Source organism: Podarcis cretensis (assembly GCF_951804945.1).
Source record: "Podarcis cretensis genome assembly, chromosome: 8".
Lineage (NCBI taxonomy): Eukaryota > Metazoa > Chordata > Lepidosauria > Squamata > Lacertidae > Podarcis > Podarcis cretensis.
The window spans coordinates 28,448,069-28,466,300 of record NC_137177.1 but is presented as its reverse complement, the minus strand read 5'-3'; the positions used below and the strand labels follow the sequence as shown (position 1 = coordinate 28,466,300).

At 44.8% G+C, this 18,232-nt stretch overlaps 1 protein-coding gene across 1 annotated transcript in view; it reads right to left on the bottom strand.

Moving 5' to 3' along the window:
• CRYBG2 (crystallin beta-gamma domain containing 2) overlaps positions 1 to 18,232 on the bottom strand; it is a 66,790-nt gene that overhangs the window by 16,915 nt on the left and 31,643 nt on the right. The window contains exons 4-8 of the mRNA XM_079986579.1: positions 6,199 to 10,345; positions 4,087 to 4,134; positions 3,845 to 3,963; positions 2,740 to 2,896; positions 1,619 to 1,758 (exon numbers count right to left, since the gene is read on the bottom strand). Of these exons, the coding sequence (XP_079842705.1) occupies positions 1,619 to 1,758; positions 2,740 to 2,896; positions 3,845 to 3,963; positions 4,087 to 4,134; positions 6,199 to 10,345 (4,611 nt within the window). The remainder of the gene's footprint in view (positions 1 to 1,618; positions 1,759 to 2,739; positions 2,897 to 3,844; positions 3,964 to 4,086; positions 4,135 to 6,198; positions 10,346 to 18,232) is intronic.

Sequence of the window (18,232 nt, the reverse complement as noted above, 5' to 3'; positions counted from 1 at the left end):
TTTTATCTGTAATTTTAATGTATATCTTATGCAGACTGCTTGGAGCCTTTGATGCTTAAGCAGTATATGAATCGTGTTAAATAATTTCAATTTAATAAATAAAATGTTCAGGTTCCAAGCTGAGAGCCTGCCCCCAAACTCAGACCTCTAGCACTATGACGGCAGGTCCCACTTGTCACTTGACTAAAATATATCTATCAAATCTAACCCCAAGCTCAGTCTTGCAAGCTATTGCACATCCCTCCCATTAGGTCAAGTGTGGATTTACAAATTGCTACAAATATGTGTACAAAAGAAAGGCTGAACACACACTTGCTAGCTGGAAAGTTATGCAAATGAAGCCATGAACCTTTAACTACCACTGAGTCACGAGAGGATTTGCACATAACAAATATGTTTATAAAAAAAATAATTAAATGGACCTATGCCAGAGGTGCTTTTCAGGTTGGGCTGAGCTGAAATCAACTCAGGGTGTGTACTTTAAAAAGAGGACTTAGTGCTGTTTTTCCTCCTGCTGAACAAGTTTAGCTCCCCCCACAGCTTTTCAATGGTTTCAACAAATGCAGCTGATCAGCAATAGAGGTGAAAAACTGATCCTAGGGAGGCAGGTTCATGATAAGATCATAAGATGAGCCCTGTTGGTTCAGACCAAAGGTTCATCTAGTCCAGCATTCTGTTCTCAGTGCCCAGCTAGACACTTCTGGGAAGCCTGCACCACAACACTCATCCACTGTTGTTTCCCAGGGACTGATATTCAGAGATGCATTGCCACAAGCCCTAGCTAAGCATTGCTGCGTACAGCCAACTTGTACCCCAAACGTGGGCAAAAAACCCCACCAAGTTTAGGAAGAAGATTGAAATATGAAAGAAACATATGACCCAAACTGCTTTGCCGTAGTTCCACTTCTCAATAAATATATAACAATGTTCACATGTATCACAAAGCAATGGTTTGCTTTAGCTGTGGTTTGCAGATGAGCAAAGTAACCATGGCTTGCTTAATCTAATACTGGGTTTTTTTCTAAGTGCTGTTGACTTGCACCTCTGTTGCCAGAGTTGTGTGAGATGCTGAAACAAACTAGGATTAAACTAGAATTCTGGGTTCAGTGTCATGAGAAACCGAGAATAAGACAAACTGAAATTTATAAGCCAACGTCAAACCATAGTTTCTGGTTTGATGGCCACAAACGAACCATAGTTGGCTGGCTGGAGTGTGTTTGTACAAACAAGCAAACAAAAAAACAAACCATAGTTCGCATTACTTGCAAGCCAGGCCAAAGTGCATCCTGATCACAATTTAGCCTTTGCACAATAATCCTCCAGGCTGTGATCCTGTGCAAAAAAATCAGATTATTGGTCTATCTACCTCCCTGGACCAACAAATACCTGTGCTGTGTTGAAAAATGAGGAAACACATACATATGCACACACAACTATTTCCCATAATATAATGCATTTTGTATGCATATACACATTCTTGTGCACACTTTCCACTAGCGTACCCATTTCTGTATTTGATTGCGAATTAAGTAAGTTTACATTAAAATCCAAACCATCCCTAGTTCTAGATCACTTCTCACATCATGAATGCTCAAAGTATTTAAAAGCTGTCACTTACAGGCCAGAGTGCACAATTATAGAAGCTGCCTGTAATGGCTCGTTGTGAATTCGTGTGTCCTCTGCAGAATCTGTGAACTTCTGTTTTCTGCCTTCTCCATTCTCCTCAGAAAACAAACTGATCTCAGGAATCCTGTAATCCTGAAACAGAGAGGATTGGCCTGTGAAAGGGGGGCAAATAAACTACAGAACTCTTTGTTTTCTCGCCAAACTGATTTCCAGCATCCAGAAATGTACCGCAAAGTCCAATTACTACACTGCCAGGGGACAGAGATATTTTACTTGGAAGAGTCCCAAAGGCCTGTGTTGACATTAGGGCTGCAAACATAATGGCTGAAGTCCAGTGCCCAAGAGCACACAAGTAAGGACCAAAGCAATCAATGCCACTGGATGCAGCAGCCCCCTGACCTCACTGGTGTCACCTTGCCCCAATCCTATCCTGATGAATGCATTGCTGCTACCACTGGGAGGATGCACCACTGCCTTCTCAACCACCCCAACTGGACACAATTGCTAAAACTGGAAGAAAAAGCTTCTAGGCTTCTCCTTTCGGTAATGTGGGAGGGAGAGGAGAATGCAAGCTCTGGGGAGAGTAGCCCATTCATGTAATGCTAACCCATGGTTTAGTGTTACATCCAAATGTGGTCACTAACAACTCAAATAAGCCCTTTGCATACATTCAATGTAAAAGGGTTGCCGTATTTCAAAAAGTAAAATTCCTGACACCCGCAAAGTTGTGGAGCTTTATTTAGGAAACAAACCACCAAATTGTTGAGAAGAAGGTCCCCAGTGCCATGACCTGGGTGTGCTCCCCCAAAATCTGCCTCTGCCCGGAGTTTATAGGCATACTGCAATCTTGCTCCCTGCCCCATTCTTGTGTTTTCCTCCCTCCCTCCCATCCATCCATCCATCCATCCATCCATCCCAATGTATAGAGCAGCCTTCCCCACATGATATTCCCACACAAAATGAACAATGGCCAAGTATGATGGGAGTTGTAGCCCAACAAAATCTGGGAACCCAAGGTTGAGGAAGGCTGGTATGAGACCTGCATTTCCAAACAACCGGCTTCCGCAAGAAGTAGAAAGACGTTACTCACAAATGGAAAGGATTCCTGCTTACCCGCACAACCCTCTTGAGTGAGCCAATATGGAATGGAGCATTCTCAGCTGATGCCCCTCCTTTGTGGAACATTCTCCAAGGGTTGGTGATCTCCACATCCCCTTCTGCCAGCACACACTTCCGTCCATGGAACCGTGGCTTCTCGTACATTACCCAGCTGGCGAGTACATGACATTGGGTTAGTTCCAAGCAGAGTTGTGAGTAGGGATGGATCTGTCTATTTCAGTTATCTCAGCCTCTCATTTTTCCAATCTTAATTTCAGTTCTTCACATTTCCACCGCAGTTTGCAATTCATTTATTTTTACAATCCTCATGGAAAGTACTTGAGCATTTAAGTGCAAATTTCTCTGAATATAAACATTTTTGTTTGCAGTTTTGACTAATGTACACATTTTTGCAAGCAAAGTCTCTTAAATGCATTTTTGTATGCTGTTTTCACTAATGTGGTAATTTTTATGTGCACTTTGTATGTTTTGCAAACGCTGGTTGAAGTACCACTTCACAAAATTTGGATATATGCAAATTTTGAGGGCTGGCTGTGTTTCGGTTCTCAAGAAGCCTTTTAAGTTGTGAACCTTCACAGTCCGCATCTGCATTAGAATTGTTTTTAAGGTGTTGTAAAGATGTGCTTAATGTTCTTTATTGTTTTATCTCTTGTTGATGGCCACCCAGGGCTCTTTTGGGAGGAAGGGCAAGTTAAATATTTAATATATAAAATAAAATAATAGATGAACCCTGCCTGGAAATTATGCCCCTTGACCATTTAAGATGTCAGAGGGCAAGAATAGGACCAATGGATGGAGAGCATATTTTGACTAAGCATTAGGAGAAACGTCTTAATCTGCTTCTGATTTCACTTCTACGCGGCACTGTGTTTTCTGTCTGTACAGTAGAGATGGGGACCTGGGATCCTCCAGACATTGTTGGACTACAAATCCCATCATCCACTTCACCGTTGGCCCTAAAACCTGGGAGTGATGGGAGTTGGGAGTCCAATGACATCTGATGGGCCACACAGGTTCCCCATCCCTTCTCTATATGCACAGCACACACGGCCCTTCCCTGCAGCACAACCCAAAGCAAATCACCCAGAGGCTTACTTACCCTCCACGGATCACTCGGATGGAGATGGTGTGGGAGAGCTCCCAAGATGTGGCATCAGTGATATCACCCCATATTGCTCTCTTCTGACCCCCAAAGCCTGCCTCAGAGTACAGAATGATCTAGTGAGAAAAGCAGAAATTGAGATTACCACCAATGCAATAACACCCAGCCCTTAACCTTCTCCCTGCAAGCATATCAGCCCCTTGCCCAGACATTTGGCAACAACAGCCCCCCCCCCATACCTTTCCAGGTCGCACATTAATCTTCGTCGGAAGCTTCTTTTCCTCTTGCTGCAATTTAAACATGAATGGAAAATTAAATGAAGAAAAGGGTGCAAAAAAGGTTACATTTCAGAAACATCTAGTTACCCCAATGCCTCTCCTGCTCTGAAACCACTTTTTGCATTGGGAGGGAAAGAAAGATCCCACCCACTCCATCAGCAACATGGAGATAATAATCCTTGCCTATCCCATACGATATCTATCTATCTATCTATCTATCTATCTATCTATCTATCTATCTATCTATCTATCGTAAGTTAGATATTGCTTATTTGTGGATAACACACACACATATACACATATACACAAAAAGCCCCTCCTGGGGGGAATTCAGCATCATACTAAGGTGATTATTTGGTCAGGATAAGCCAAACAGAGTGACCTTCCTTCTCTTCCCCCTGTGCGCTGTTCAGGAAGTTTGCCTGACCCTGCGGAGCTGATTTGGAAGGGGGCATAGGGGAAGAAAGCCTCCCCCCCCAATGCACTAGTGGGATTTGTTGATTTGGGTCAGACTAGGGATGGGCGAATGTGCCAATTTCAGTTCTTCATTTTTCCAGTCTTAAATTCAGTTCTCCACATTTCCACATCAACTAGCGATGACCCCCCACAAACAGGACTTTTTGAGATAAAGAAAGCGATGGTTGAATGCTGCGGAAAGTGTGGGATAGCAATTGTTTGAGAGAACATTGCCCAACCTTCCCACTAGCAAATCATAATGAACACTCAGTAAATTGTTTATGGTTTCCAACCTCTCCACAAAAGTTGTGCAAACAGATCTTAATGGAGGCTTAACAAACAGATCATTGGGAAGTAAGGGACATGGGGAAAAACTGATTCAGTCCACATTTAAATCCGACTCTACAGTCATGAATCTACAGATTAAACACAGCCACCCTTTGAAATTTACACTTTTCCAAATTTTTCAATGGAATTCTGCAGCCAAGTAATGTCTAAAAAAATGCATATACTGGGTGAAAGTGTGCATAAAAATATACTGAGTGACAACAGCATAGAAAATGTATTATATTAGTGAAATAAACATAAAAAATGCATTATATTAGGGGACATTGCTTTGAAAAATGTACATATTGGGCAAAAACGTTTACAAACCTGTGCATTAGGAGAAATTTGCACTAAAATGCTTATGAATTTTTATGAGAACTTTTCCTTAAATTGGCAAACCAATATGGAAATGCACAGAACTGAAGTTAGGAAAAATGAGAAATTGAAATTGACAGATTTACCCATCCCGATGGAAGCAACCAAAGTTTGAGCAAGACTGGAAATGGTTTAAACTATTTTGGAATAATAATATGATTATCAGCAGTCTCTTTCCCTTTGTTGTAAAATAAGTATATTTTGTTTTTATTTATTAAGTGTTTAAATCAACATTTTTAAAATGATTATTAAAATAAGCATTTTAATCCATTAATTATAAAAAGAAGGAAAAGAGAACGACAGAGGAGAGAGGGAGAGGTGGGGAAAGATTGGACCTATATGATAATGGGCTCCACATTGCAAGTTGTAATTAAAGGTGGGTCCCAGGTCTCAAAAGCTTGAACATTGTGATCTGTCAACTATGCAGCCTTCATCCCTGTCCTAAATGGACCCCTCTGCTTCCCTTCAATTTCTTTAATGAGCATCACCGACTCTGTAGCAGCCATGAGGGAAGATCAACAACAACATAATGAAGCTTAAGCTCTTGTGCCCTTCATCCAGGTGCAAACACCCAGTGACTTGACTAAAAACTGTACAGTTGAGTCAAGACCTTGGTGGTTTTGGCCTGTAATCATTATCCTTATGAATGCAGGTTTTCTCAACCCTCTCAGCATCAACTGGATGTTGTACCACCAGTTCCACTTCAAGTCGAAGGTGGAGATTCTAGGAACAGAACCCATTGGCATGAATTGCGCTACAGCACCCCGCTTTTGTTACACACCCATGCGGGCCCCAAATAGTCCACATTTCCTGAACGCCCTAAAACAACAAAATCTCTTTGTGACATTATTGCAGCTGTTGCCAGCGAAAGAAGGATGGAAGGAACCCTTCACTGCACAGCGCAGACTGACTTACCTGAGCTTTCGACTGGGGAAGAGAGTTTGTTTCTATGGACAGAAGAGTAACCTGCTGGGAGCTATCGTCTGCACCTGGCACCCCAAAGGCAGGCTCAGCTTGCAGCGCAGATGGCGGTGATTCAGAACTCAGATTTTCAGGTGCCTTCAGCAGAAGCTCATTTGGAGATGTCTGGCATTCCCTGTTGACTTTTTGGGCAGCCGGAGCCAGGAGTGTGGGCAAATCTCTTCCTTCTTTCCATTTTTCCAGGACTTTTTGTTGAGATTTCTCTGGTGAGATGAACCTGCTGTAGAGGAGACTGTTGTCCAAGCGAGAATAAGGCTTATCTTCCACAGGTTTCTTGTCTGAGAAGCCAGACAAAAGAGTAAGCCCTTTGAGAATGTTTGCTCTGATTAAGTTGCTCTGGTTGGCGATAGCTTTAGGAGCGATGGCTTTGGCCTTGGCCTCTGCAGCCCCTTCCTGCAACTTCCCCAGGAAAGAGCCAATCTCCTCCTCGGTCTTGAACGTCTTGTTTTCCCAAGGGTATGTCTCTCTGGCCTGGCTGTTCTCCCATGACTTTTCATCCTTGGTAAGATATGGGTTCTCTATTTCCTCCATCTCATCTTCTTCCTCCTCCATTTCTTTTTCTCCCTCTGAGTTCCTCTCCTCGGTAAGAGCGAAAAGCTCACCTATTGCTGCTGGGAGAGGAAGCTTTGACTTGGGAGCGACGTGGTCCTCGTCGATAGGTGGAAGGGATGTGTGCTTTGCAAACGTGGAAGGACGTGGAGGCCTGGGGAGGAGCTTCAGGGGCTTGTGGAGTTCAGGGGAATCCATATTACGGAGGGTGTCTACAAAAAGCTCCATGTCCACAGCTTCTTCAGGTTCCTCTTCTGCTGTCCTGCTGCTGTGTCCTGCTTCCCGGCTTGGAGGTTCATGGGAGGAGTTCGTTTCGGTAAGGGGAATGGCTGGTTCCAGTGCAAACACAGGGGAATCTTTTCTGGGATAACCTTGTTCTTCCTTTAGCTCATTCCAGACGGTGGATTTTTGTTCCCTTGTCACAGATTCCTGAGGTTCAGCAGAGGTTCTAAGCATGTTGGTTTCTTCTGCAGCATCCGAAGAGCAACAAAGTCCTTGGGATGCAGATGTGTTGGCCTTCTTTGCTCTTGAGAGGTTGTTCTCCTGTTCTGACCCATTTGTTACAGGGCCATCTGGATCAGGCATGCTTTCTTCCCTTTCAGACCTGCTTGATGTAAACAAGTTGCTGTGCCTCTGGAATGCAGGTTTGGCGTGCGGGCTGCAGTCTCTCTCGAACGTGCTCAAAGGAGCAACTCCCTCCCTGAGTGTGGTGGCATCTCTATTTGATGTGAATGCAGGGTTTGGCAGAAGCATACACCTTTGCCTTTGGGCGTCACTCACACCGGCACTTCTGGATTGAGTCATGCAGCTTTCTTGCTCGGATCCTGCTATGGAGCAGTTGCAAACATCATCTGGAAGGGATGCAGGGCTCCCCTGTGGGGATTTGTCATCAGGGAGGTCACTCTGGGACTGCAAGTTTTCTTTTGGCGGCAGGGAGCTGATAGAGCTTGGCACGAGGGACTTTCCTTGCAGGGCTTTGCCTGCACTCCCTGTCCTAGAGCTGGACATGATAATTTCTTGCCCTGCTCTGTAGACAGTGGTGGTTCCAGCTTGGGGTACGATGACTTGTCGTTCAGACCTAAAGACGACCATGCTGTTGCCATTGGGGCCATACCACTGGGTTTGAGATTTGGCTACAGTGCTGGAGCTTACAACACGAGGCAAGGGACTTAGCACACAGGGCCCACTGGGAGGTTTAGTGCTTGTGGTGCTGGGCATGTAACTTTCCCCCAGGGATCCACCCAAAGAAGTAGTGTTGGCAACTTGTGACTGGTAGTTTTCTGTTTGGGATCTAAGTATTATGGCACTGGGCTGGGCACTTTCTGTCAGGGATCTGGTGATTATACTGGAGCTAGCACCATTTGGCACATGGCTTTCCCTCTGGGATTCCACTGCCCCAGTGCTGATAGGAATAACAGAGAGAGGTTCCTCCTGAGAGCCATCTGTGCTTGATATGAGGCTCTCTCTCTGAAATCTAGTTGCCAGAGGGGTGTCAGTAGCACTACCGCAGTGGTTTCCTGCCTGGGATCCAGCTACTATGGTGCTATTAGCATCTTGTGTCTCTGTTCCTGACAGGCTCTTTGGCTTTGAAGCTGGGGTGTACACCTGAGCAAACACAGGACCGTGAGCTGTAAAATCTCTCTGTGGGCTGGGAGAGCAAGAGGGCTTCGCATCTGATGTGGGAGAGAAACTTCTAGAACCTGCTGGGGAAGAGGAGCGCTTGCTTTCTGCAGAAGAAAATGAGTGCTTGGGTTCTGTTGAGGAAGATAGGCACTTGGCGTCTGACGGGGAAGGTGTGTGTTTGCCATCTACTGGGGAGGTTGGGAGCTTGTTTTCTGCTGAACACAATGTCTGCTTGGTGTCTGCTGAGGAAGACGTGTGTCTGGCATCTGCCAGAGAAGTTAGGTGCTTGGTTTCTGCCGAAGAAACTGGGTGCCTGGTGTTTGCTGGGGAAGGCGGACACTTGGTGTCGGCTGAGGAATATAAGCGTCTAATATCTGCCACAGAATATGAGTATCTGTCGACTGGTAAAGAAGATGAACACTGTGTATCTGCTGTGGAAGAGGAGCGATGGTCATCTGCCGCAGCAGATGAGTAGCGGCTCTCTACTGGAGGAGGCAAAGGCTGGGAACTTGCTGAGCCCTGGGTATCTGTCATGAGGCAAGATGTCCTGCTATTTGCAGGCGAAAGGGAACGTCTGGTCTCTGCTGGTGAAGAAAACCTTGTATCTGCTGGAGAACGGGACCGCCTGGTCTGTGATGGGGAGAAAGGAAGGCTGGTATCTGCTAGAGGAGAACGCCTTAAATCTGCTGGAGAATGGGACCGCCTGTTCTCTGAGAAGGACAAGAAGGCATCTGCCGGTGAAGGAGACCGCCTGGTATGTGCTGGAGAACGGGACCGCCTGGTCTCTGATGGGAAGAAGGAGTGTCTGTTATCTGCAGGAGATGGAGTCCGCCTTATATCTACTGGAGAATGGGATCGTCTAGTCTCTGCTGGTGAAGGAGACTGCCTGGTATGTGCTGGAGAATGGGACCGCCTAGTCTCTAGTGAGGATAAGGGGCTCCTGGTATCTGTTGGAGATTGCTTTATATCTGCTGGAGAATGGGACCGCCAGGTCTCTGGTGAGGAGAAGGAGTTCCTCGTCTCTGCTGGTGAAGAAGACCTCCTTGTATGTGCTGGAGATCGGGATCGCCTGGTCTCTGCTGAAGAGAAGGAGTTCCTGCTGTCTGCCAGAGATGGTGACTCCTTTACATCTGCTGGAGATCGGGACCGCCTGGTCTCTGATGAGGAGAAGGAGTTCCTGGTCTCTGCTGGTGAAGAAGACCTCCTTGTATGTGCTGGAGATCGGGACCGCCTGGTCTCTGCTGAAGAGAAGGAGTTCCTGGTCTCTGCTGGTGAGGAAGACAGCCTGGTATGTGTTGGAGATCGGGACCTCCTGGTCTCTGCTAGAAAAGGGGGCCGCTGGCTATCTGCTGGGGAAAGGGGCCGCCTGGTATCAGCTGGAAGAAGGGGTCGCCTGCTACCTGCTGGAGAAATGGGCTGCCTGGCATTTGTGGGAGAAAGAGAACTCCTGGTATTTTCTGAGAGAAGTGGGTGGGGAGCATCTTTGGATGAAAAGCTGCGCCTGGTGGGCACGGGGGAACGGGAGTCCCTGATGCCTGTTGAGGAAGATGGGCCAATGGTGCCCGTGCCTACAAGCCCTTTCTCCCAGGCCTCGAGCAACACGGACACTCTGGAGGGGCTGTTGCCTCTGGTTCTGGTACTTCCTCTCTCCAGCATCTGTGTCACAGCTGAGACTTTGCCAAAGGAAGGTTTGGTCTCTTCCTTCAGTAGATCAGAAGGTGTTGTCTTCCTTCTGAGCGAGGCAGTTGCAGTGGATCCCCCTGACCTGCTCTGAGCGGAGCGAGACCCACCAGCGACCTCCTCCATTCTGTACTGAGTACAAAGGAGGCTTCTTCCAATGTCAAATGGTCCTGTAGGCTGAGGTGCTTCGCTTTCAGGTGCCACAGAGAGTCCTCTTGACTCAGAAAAGCTAGACAGGGCACAGAAAGGTCAAAAGAAATGGTCAGGCCAAGAGGAAACAAGAGACTCATTAAACTTTTTGTAGCAGAAGTGGGGAAACATAGACCCAGTAGCCAAATTCAACACCCCCCCCACCCCGCAAATCTCTCTCTTTAGTCCTTGGGGATCTCCTGAAGCCATCCACCCTCTCCCCAGGCCACAAGTCTCCACAATCCAGCTTTGCACCCTTTTTGAGTATTTTTGCCCAGCTGGAATGTGTCCTTGAATTCTGATAATGCCTCTTGCATGACTGGATGGGTGATAAAGAGGGGTGCGCGATGCATACTTATGGTATGATAAGGTTAAGATCAATAAGGTCTTTAAGAACCATATTGTCAGGAAAGCAGTATTTAATGTCTGGACAAAATACAAAGACTTATTGGAAAACAAAACTCCGAGGTGGCTTTCACCTCTGGAAGCTAAGGCCCGAAAAAGACCCAATATGGAGGCCAAATGGCCAAAATATTGGGAAATATTAGAAAAAGATGGAGACAATTGGAAATTGCAGAGTTTGGAGAAAATGAAGGATAAAGTGCGAGACTGGTTACATTACGCTCAGATTAAAGAAGTCTTCAAAAATGATAAAAAGGTAGGGTTCCAGGTGGAGAAATCGAAGTTGGAAACAGAATTGTTAGAACCAAAGACTAAGGTATTATCAAGAATGTATAACCTGCTGTTAAAATGGAATACACAAGACGAAATGGTTAAATCGGTTATGATAAAGTGGGCTCAGGACATTGGGCATAATATTATGTTTGAGGACTGGGAAAGGTTGTGGACCACTGGGCTGAACTTCACTGCATGTAATGCTCTGAAGGAAAATGTAATGAAAATGATATATAGATGGTACATGACCCCAGTTAAACTTGCCAAAATATACCATTTGTCTGATGTTGGAAATGTAAAGAATATGAAGGAACATTCTTTCACCTCTGGTGGACCTGCCCTAAAGTGAAGGCCTTCTGGGAAATGATATATAATGAGTTGAAAAAGGTATTTAAGTATACCTTCACTAAGAAACCAGAGGCCTTCCTTCTGGGTATTGTCGGCCAGAAGGTGCTAAAGAAGGACCGAACATTTTTTATGTATGCAACAACGGCAGCAAGGATACTCATCGCTAAGAGCTGGAAAACTCAAGATCTACCCACACTGGAAGAGTGGCAGATGCAGCTGATGGACTATATGCAACTGGCCGAGATGACTGGTAGAATCCGAGACCTGGGAGAAGAGAGGGTTGAAGAAGACTGGAAGAAATTCAAGATTTATTTACAAAAATATTGTAATTTGGTTGAATGTTAAGAAGGATGCTAGATCATAAATAATTGCCCACCACTGAATTAGATCTGAATTTGACGATAAGTGAGATTAAGGAAAATATAATTTTTTTGGAGAACTGCTAGATTTTATTTAAATGAGCGGAGATAAGATTGCAAACAAGTGGGTAATTTGCTTGGAAAAATTTTTTGTAACGATGTAAGTGGGAGCGGGAAACGTGAGAGAGTCCAAAGAAGTGACGAAATTATGTTATGATATAAGTAATGTTGTTTATTATTTATGCATTTGTATTCAAAAAACTTTAATAAATATGTATTAAAAAAAAAAAGATAAAGAGGGGTGCGCGCGTGTATAGAGACCAGCCTACTGTACAAAGATAAAATTTACATTTGTTGTCTCACCCACTTTTGGCCCTGTCCCCACCCCACACTGACATGTGGCCCTCAGAAAGGAATGTGGCCCTTGGGTTGGCAAAGTTTCCCCACTCTGAGCCAACGTAAAAATCCCTTCGTGCTTCTATTCTATTATAACCCTCCCCCTTGAAAACTTCCTACTTTTTAAATGACTATTTCGACAAACCTGTGTTCCTTTACAAGGGCCCCAATTATCTACACTCATTCTCCAGAGAATGCAGAATCATCACATACTTGGTCTGGGATGGTCTGTTTAAAAGGTCATCCAGCCCAGTGATTGCAAAACGGTGGATTAGAACCAATCCAGGGGCTATGGGAATCTTCTGAATGGCTTGAAAGACAACTAGTAGTTTATGATCAAAGGCACTGACTGACCCACAGCCAGGGCCTATTAATTATACACAAGCACAGTAGCACGTGCTAGCATTTGATTGAAATACGATTGTACAGGTGACGATATGGATTTTGGAACAGATCTGAACCATAATGGCATGGCACAATTTCTCAAATCACAAATGCCAGTTAAAAAAATAATAATTACAGAGCAATCAAAGCCTGGATGGAGAGCAACAAAGCAACAGATTGACTGCCGCACACCAAACCTTGGTACTCATCCTGGTCAGAGTGGAAGGAGGTGGGCAGGCAGTTTCTTTCCCCCACGCCAACTCTCGTTTGTTGCGCCAGCTCTAAGTTCATACAGCTGAGGGGCCCGATGATCAGGCCTCTAAAGGGATCTGTGGGGCTTTGGATCCAGCAGAGAGATGCCAAACCACCAGCATCCTGCATTCTACTTCAAAGAGCCCCCATTTCAGAGCTCTCTATTGCCTACTGCTGGTGGCAGTGTAGCCAACAGAAGCTTACCTCCTGCTGCTGAAGATTTTGCTGTGGCTGAGTGCCCTCCCACCAGCAGCCCTCCTCTCCATCACAGGCCACAGGAGAGGACTCTGCAAGTCATCCTGTGTGCACACACACCCTGCCCATCTTGCTATCACCGGGACCAGATAAAAGGGAGAGGTGGGACGGTGGGAGTCACACCTTTTTCTGCCTTTTGTCTCTTTCCTTCTCTCAACTGTCATCTAGTATCAGCCATTCCACCCAGCTGTACCAGAGGGAGAAATGGAGCAGCAGAGATTGGCAGATACGGTCCTCCTGGCTTCTCTGTCTGGCCCTGGGAACTCTCCCCAGGCCATGCCCCTCACTGGCTTTGATTCATACTGTTATGGAGGGCTGAGTTTGGCCACCACTGTCTTTAGTGTGTAGGAGTGGCACTCTAGGCTTGATTGGTGTCAGCTGGAGGTGCAAATAAAGGGAGGAAGTTGCAGGCTGCAATTTCCTCACGAGGAAAGCACACACACTGAGATTATACCATAGTGGAGAGATAAAGAAGGACTGTAAATAGCTTGTAACAGAAATGCTTGTGCAACCAGTCAAGCAGTAAAAAATCTCTTGACTGAAGAATTTGAGTGTGACTCCTGTTCTTGTCCTCTGCCTCTGGGTAAAAACTTTGCTACAAACAGTAAGAAATAGTTTTACCGAAGGTGCCACCACACAAGCAGAAAGTGCAGTGGAAGTGTGTGGGCAGTTACCCCTATTACATACAGCACACGATTTTGCTAGGTTGGAAGGTGTCCTTGAATTCTGAGAATGCCTCTTGCTTGTCTAGTTGGAGAATATACAGGTTTGTGCAAAAAACTGAGGCATCCTTTTTTGTGTGTGAGATCGCAGCGGCCATTTTGGGTGTCGCACTCTTGCTCGCTGTTGCACTGCACTCTTGCCCCAAAGAAAGCACAGCACGGGTCATGTGACTCACCCGGGCACACGTCCTGGAAGAGGCACGTCCTGGTTTGGGGTCTCCAAAAGTTGGACAGTATGCAAAGATAAATGTTGCATTTGTTGCCCTGCTTACTTTAACCTCACGGCCCCACCTACTACTGGCATGCGGCCCCCAGAAGACTGTGCAGAAGGAAATGCGGCCCTCGGATTCAAGAAGGTTCGCCACCCCTAGAGTAGCAGGACTTACTACTGCACTGGCCTGACTGAGAAACCAGCTGCCACTTGCCCACCCACCTCACCCGTTCCTTCAAGCTGGTCATTATAAGAACTTACACAAATAAAGATGCAATGGCTTGCAAGGTGCAACCAAGACTTGGCAATTTCTTCCATACCTAGCGGTGGGAGCAGCTGCTGCTAACCTTGTTAGTCTCAAAGCATGAAATTCAACTAGGACAACTAAGGGTCAAATATTTTAAGGAGTGGTATCAGTTCAAATGCTTCACCTAGAATACAGTGCCCCCTGCTTTGTTAATCATTTTGGTTGTGTTATTCCTAAAATCAACTGGAACAGGGACACCTTCATTATATCCCACATAAATGTATAGCAACCTGGCATTTGGGGAATTCTGACCTCATACAGAGCCAGTGCTGCAGCATAAATCTCACCTGACCAAACAATTTTGAAAAGGGACCAATGATGAGAAAAGTGGTTTTAAAATGCGAAACTGCACACACTTCGAGTAGTTTAGTTGCTGTTTACCAAGGTTGGCAAACAGGTTTGTGTTTGTCTTTTGCTTTAAAGTGGCAGCAGTGGAATGCAGCAATAAATCAAGCATGAAGGGTGGGGAGGTGCTTCCTTTCTTTTGTGGTTTTTTTTTAATTCTAGTGTCTCATTGCCTTAGTCACAGGTATTCATTTAAAAAAAAAATTAAGGTGCCCAATTTTTTTTTGTTTTTTGCTTTTGCTCTTAATTTGAGTTCTTTGCATGGTTGGCATTGGGGGATAGCAGTGATGTGTGGCAGGCAGAAATCAAACAGGTAGGTTTTTCTAGTGTGGAAATCCAGTGATGGGGAAAGCTTCAACTATTCACAGTCCTGTCTGTCTGTCTGTCTGTCTGTCTACTTGTTTGTGATGTGATTTATTTTTGGGTCCTCTACCCCCATTGAAGGCATAAATTTGCATATGACAAAGGGTATACAACTTTAATGCAAAATTATGTATTCTTTTGCAAGTACAGCAGAGGGCCTGATCCATATACTATATATTGGCAACAGAATATTCGGCGGCACTTCACTAGATGCATGAAGTGTTATTCTGAGCTGCAGATTGAAGGTTAGAGGATTGTAAACAGTCAGGTCAGAAGAAAATGAAATGCAGAAAAATACAGATTATGATAATTCCATTATTAACAGTGGCCATTCACCCTAAAAAGTTGTTGATAACATAGATATCCTGACATTGGTAAGCCAATTAACAAATATAACTTTTTTAAAAAAAGGAGTCCCACTATATAATATTCTCTCTACTCCCCAACCATGTACTGTATATACCAGCAAGTCAGGATAACCCTTCATACATCTATTGAAGTAACTGTAGTCCACAAAAGCTTATGCAGTGATAAATTATTTTGTCTTTTAAGCTGCCATGAGACTCAGGGCTAAAATTTGCACTGTGTTGATTTAAAGATTTTTTATAAATAAAATGATTTCTCACTGCTATCTAACTCCAGCGAAATTATTTAAAATGTATAAAGGTGTCCTAAATGTTTGCTGGAAGTGTGCAAAAATGTGAAGGGACATTTTATCACACTTGGTGGACTTGTAGAAAAGCCGAGAAATATTGGCTACAAATAAATACATTGCTGCAGAAGATTTTAAAGTTTTATATTCAACTGAAGCCAGAACTTTTCCTGCTAGGAATAATGGATATACAATTAGAAAAAGACTATGGATTATTATTTCAATACATGATCACAGTGGCGAGACTTTTATATGCACAAAGATGGAAAGATCCTTACCTACCATGGAAGAATGGTTGCTAAAATTACTGGACTTCGCTGAGATGGCAAAATTAATGTGTTTAATCAGAGAAAAATCATTATCAATATTTACTAAAGATTGGAAACCCCTTATAGACTTTTTGCATGAAAAAGAAATTGAATGTATAATATCTAGGTTTGAGGATTAAAGAAAATATCGGTTTGTAGAAAGTGGAATTGTTGGATGTTACCTTGGATGTATTGAATAATTTTCTACATGTAGCTTACAGAAGAAGAATCAGAAGTTCTTTTTCCTTTTACTTTTTCCTCCCCCCCCCCTCCGTTTGGGTTGTGTTTGTGTTTAGATTAGTTTTTTTATCTTTGATAAAAATATATATTTAGTATTTGTTATTAAGCTCATTGTTGTTTTTGCATGTAGTTCCCTCTTTTGACCAGAGTAGGGTGGTAGTATGCAGGCAATGTTCCTCTCTGGTGTCCTTCAGGTCCCAAAGTTTTAATCAAAACCGTGCACAGGGATGAACCACCTGTCCCTCTCTCTCTTCCTCCCTCCCCTCTCTTTTTAAAATTATGTAATGATAGGATAGCCACCTTTTTGCCTTAGCAGGAAATACACCTGTTTTATTCTTACTTTTATTCTAGCTGCTGAAGGCCTGGGATCCCTGCCCAGAAAGAAAAAAAGGAGGCACACCTAAGTGGCAAACCTGTTGCTCTATTCCTAACCTGAATTGCTGACCAGTGCTTGTAAATGCCATCTGAGCCAAGTCAACTCAGCCTTTCCTTTCTACAGCAGAGAAGCAGACAGGGGTTGAGAAATTCTATGTGTCCTGACCTGCTTAGTCTGACAAGGCATTAATCTCCAGGGTGAGTCAGGTTTGTGCTTTCACCCTGCCAAGCCACCAACAGCGTTCCAAACACAATTCCTTGGAAACAGGAAGGAAACTTCCCCTCCTGTTCTGAGATACGGACTGGTTGAAATACAAAAGCAAGATATTATAAGAGGCCAACGCATAGGTAATTTGTCAGATTTTTTAAAAGCATTCACCCATCTTAGCTGGCTCTTCTCCACAAGCTCAAAGGCGCAGTGGTGCCAGCAGAGAAGGACTTTGGGGCAGAATGAGTGGGAGGGACCCCAAACACATCTAAAGGGCAGCAGGAGTGGGGGAGAGATGTGGGCATTAAAGTCAGAGTCTAAAACAGACTCCAACCTGGTGCACACCAGGTATTTTGGACCACAACTCCCATTAGTCCTTGTTGCTTGAGGCTGATGGGAGTTGTAGTCCAAAAACATCTGGAGGGCACCAGGTTGGAGAAGGCTTGTCTAAATTACCTAAGTGCACCACTGCAAAAATGCAAGGAGTAACGTAACATAGTAGACACACACCCAAAGACATAGGCATGCATGCATAAGGAAGAGTTGGGTAATGCCTTTATTAAGACCAACTGTTGTTGGCATCCGTCTGTCTCAAGAGACAATGGAGTGTGCCTCTGGGAGTGAACTCAAACTGCTGCGTTAGCAGCACCGAAGACACTTTCCATGGTGCACATGGTGGGCAGTGTGTATGGAGGTGCCCAGATAGCAAGACCCCACTCTGGGCCTCACTGATATGGTCCAAAGGAAAGGAAAGCAATCCGTTTGGCACCAGCTGACACCATCCAGCTGTCTTAGGGACTCCACTCAGGATTTGTGTAGGGTTAACTCCTTAGCCTTTTATTTTCTTGAAGATTTCCTGCAAGGCAGCAGAGTTTTAGGATCAGTTTTCCTTCTCCTAGATGGGCTACCTTTCCAGGTTGGCAAGCCTCATCTGCCCCTCACTTCTATCTAAAGCACTTGCATAAGCTGCCTTCTTGACCGTGGGACCCACCACTGGTCTCATCCACTCAGTCTGCTGGGATGTGGCCACTGTCACATGCTGGCAGCTTCTAGAAGCCACAGGTGAGAGCAGAGTGCAGGGTGGGGACCAAAGGTGGTTACGACTACCCCAGAAGAAGGAACTACCCCTCCCCTAACACCACATACACGCCTAAGTCCAACTAAAGGTTCATGCCTAACACTCATCGTGATGAAGCTTTGATATACTCAGAAGGTTGTTTGTGACCCAGTAGATTAGATGGTCTGAAGTCAGGCTTCCTTGTCAATTCCCATCATTCCAGACTATTGCCCATGCTAGCTGTGACCGATGGCATGTACAACTCCAACCGATAGGAATGGCCAGCAGGGCTGCTACTGCTGCCCTCCATACATACACCCCAGTATTTATTCCAGTCTTTGGCTAATTAAACAATTTGTGGCCTTTTAAGCTGTGGGAGGTATTGTTTTTGTTTGTTAATATGGTATGCAGTTTGTGTTTTTCTATTGTGACCTTCCCTATGATCCTCGGGTGAAGGGCGGTATAGAAAC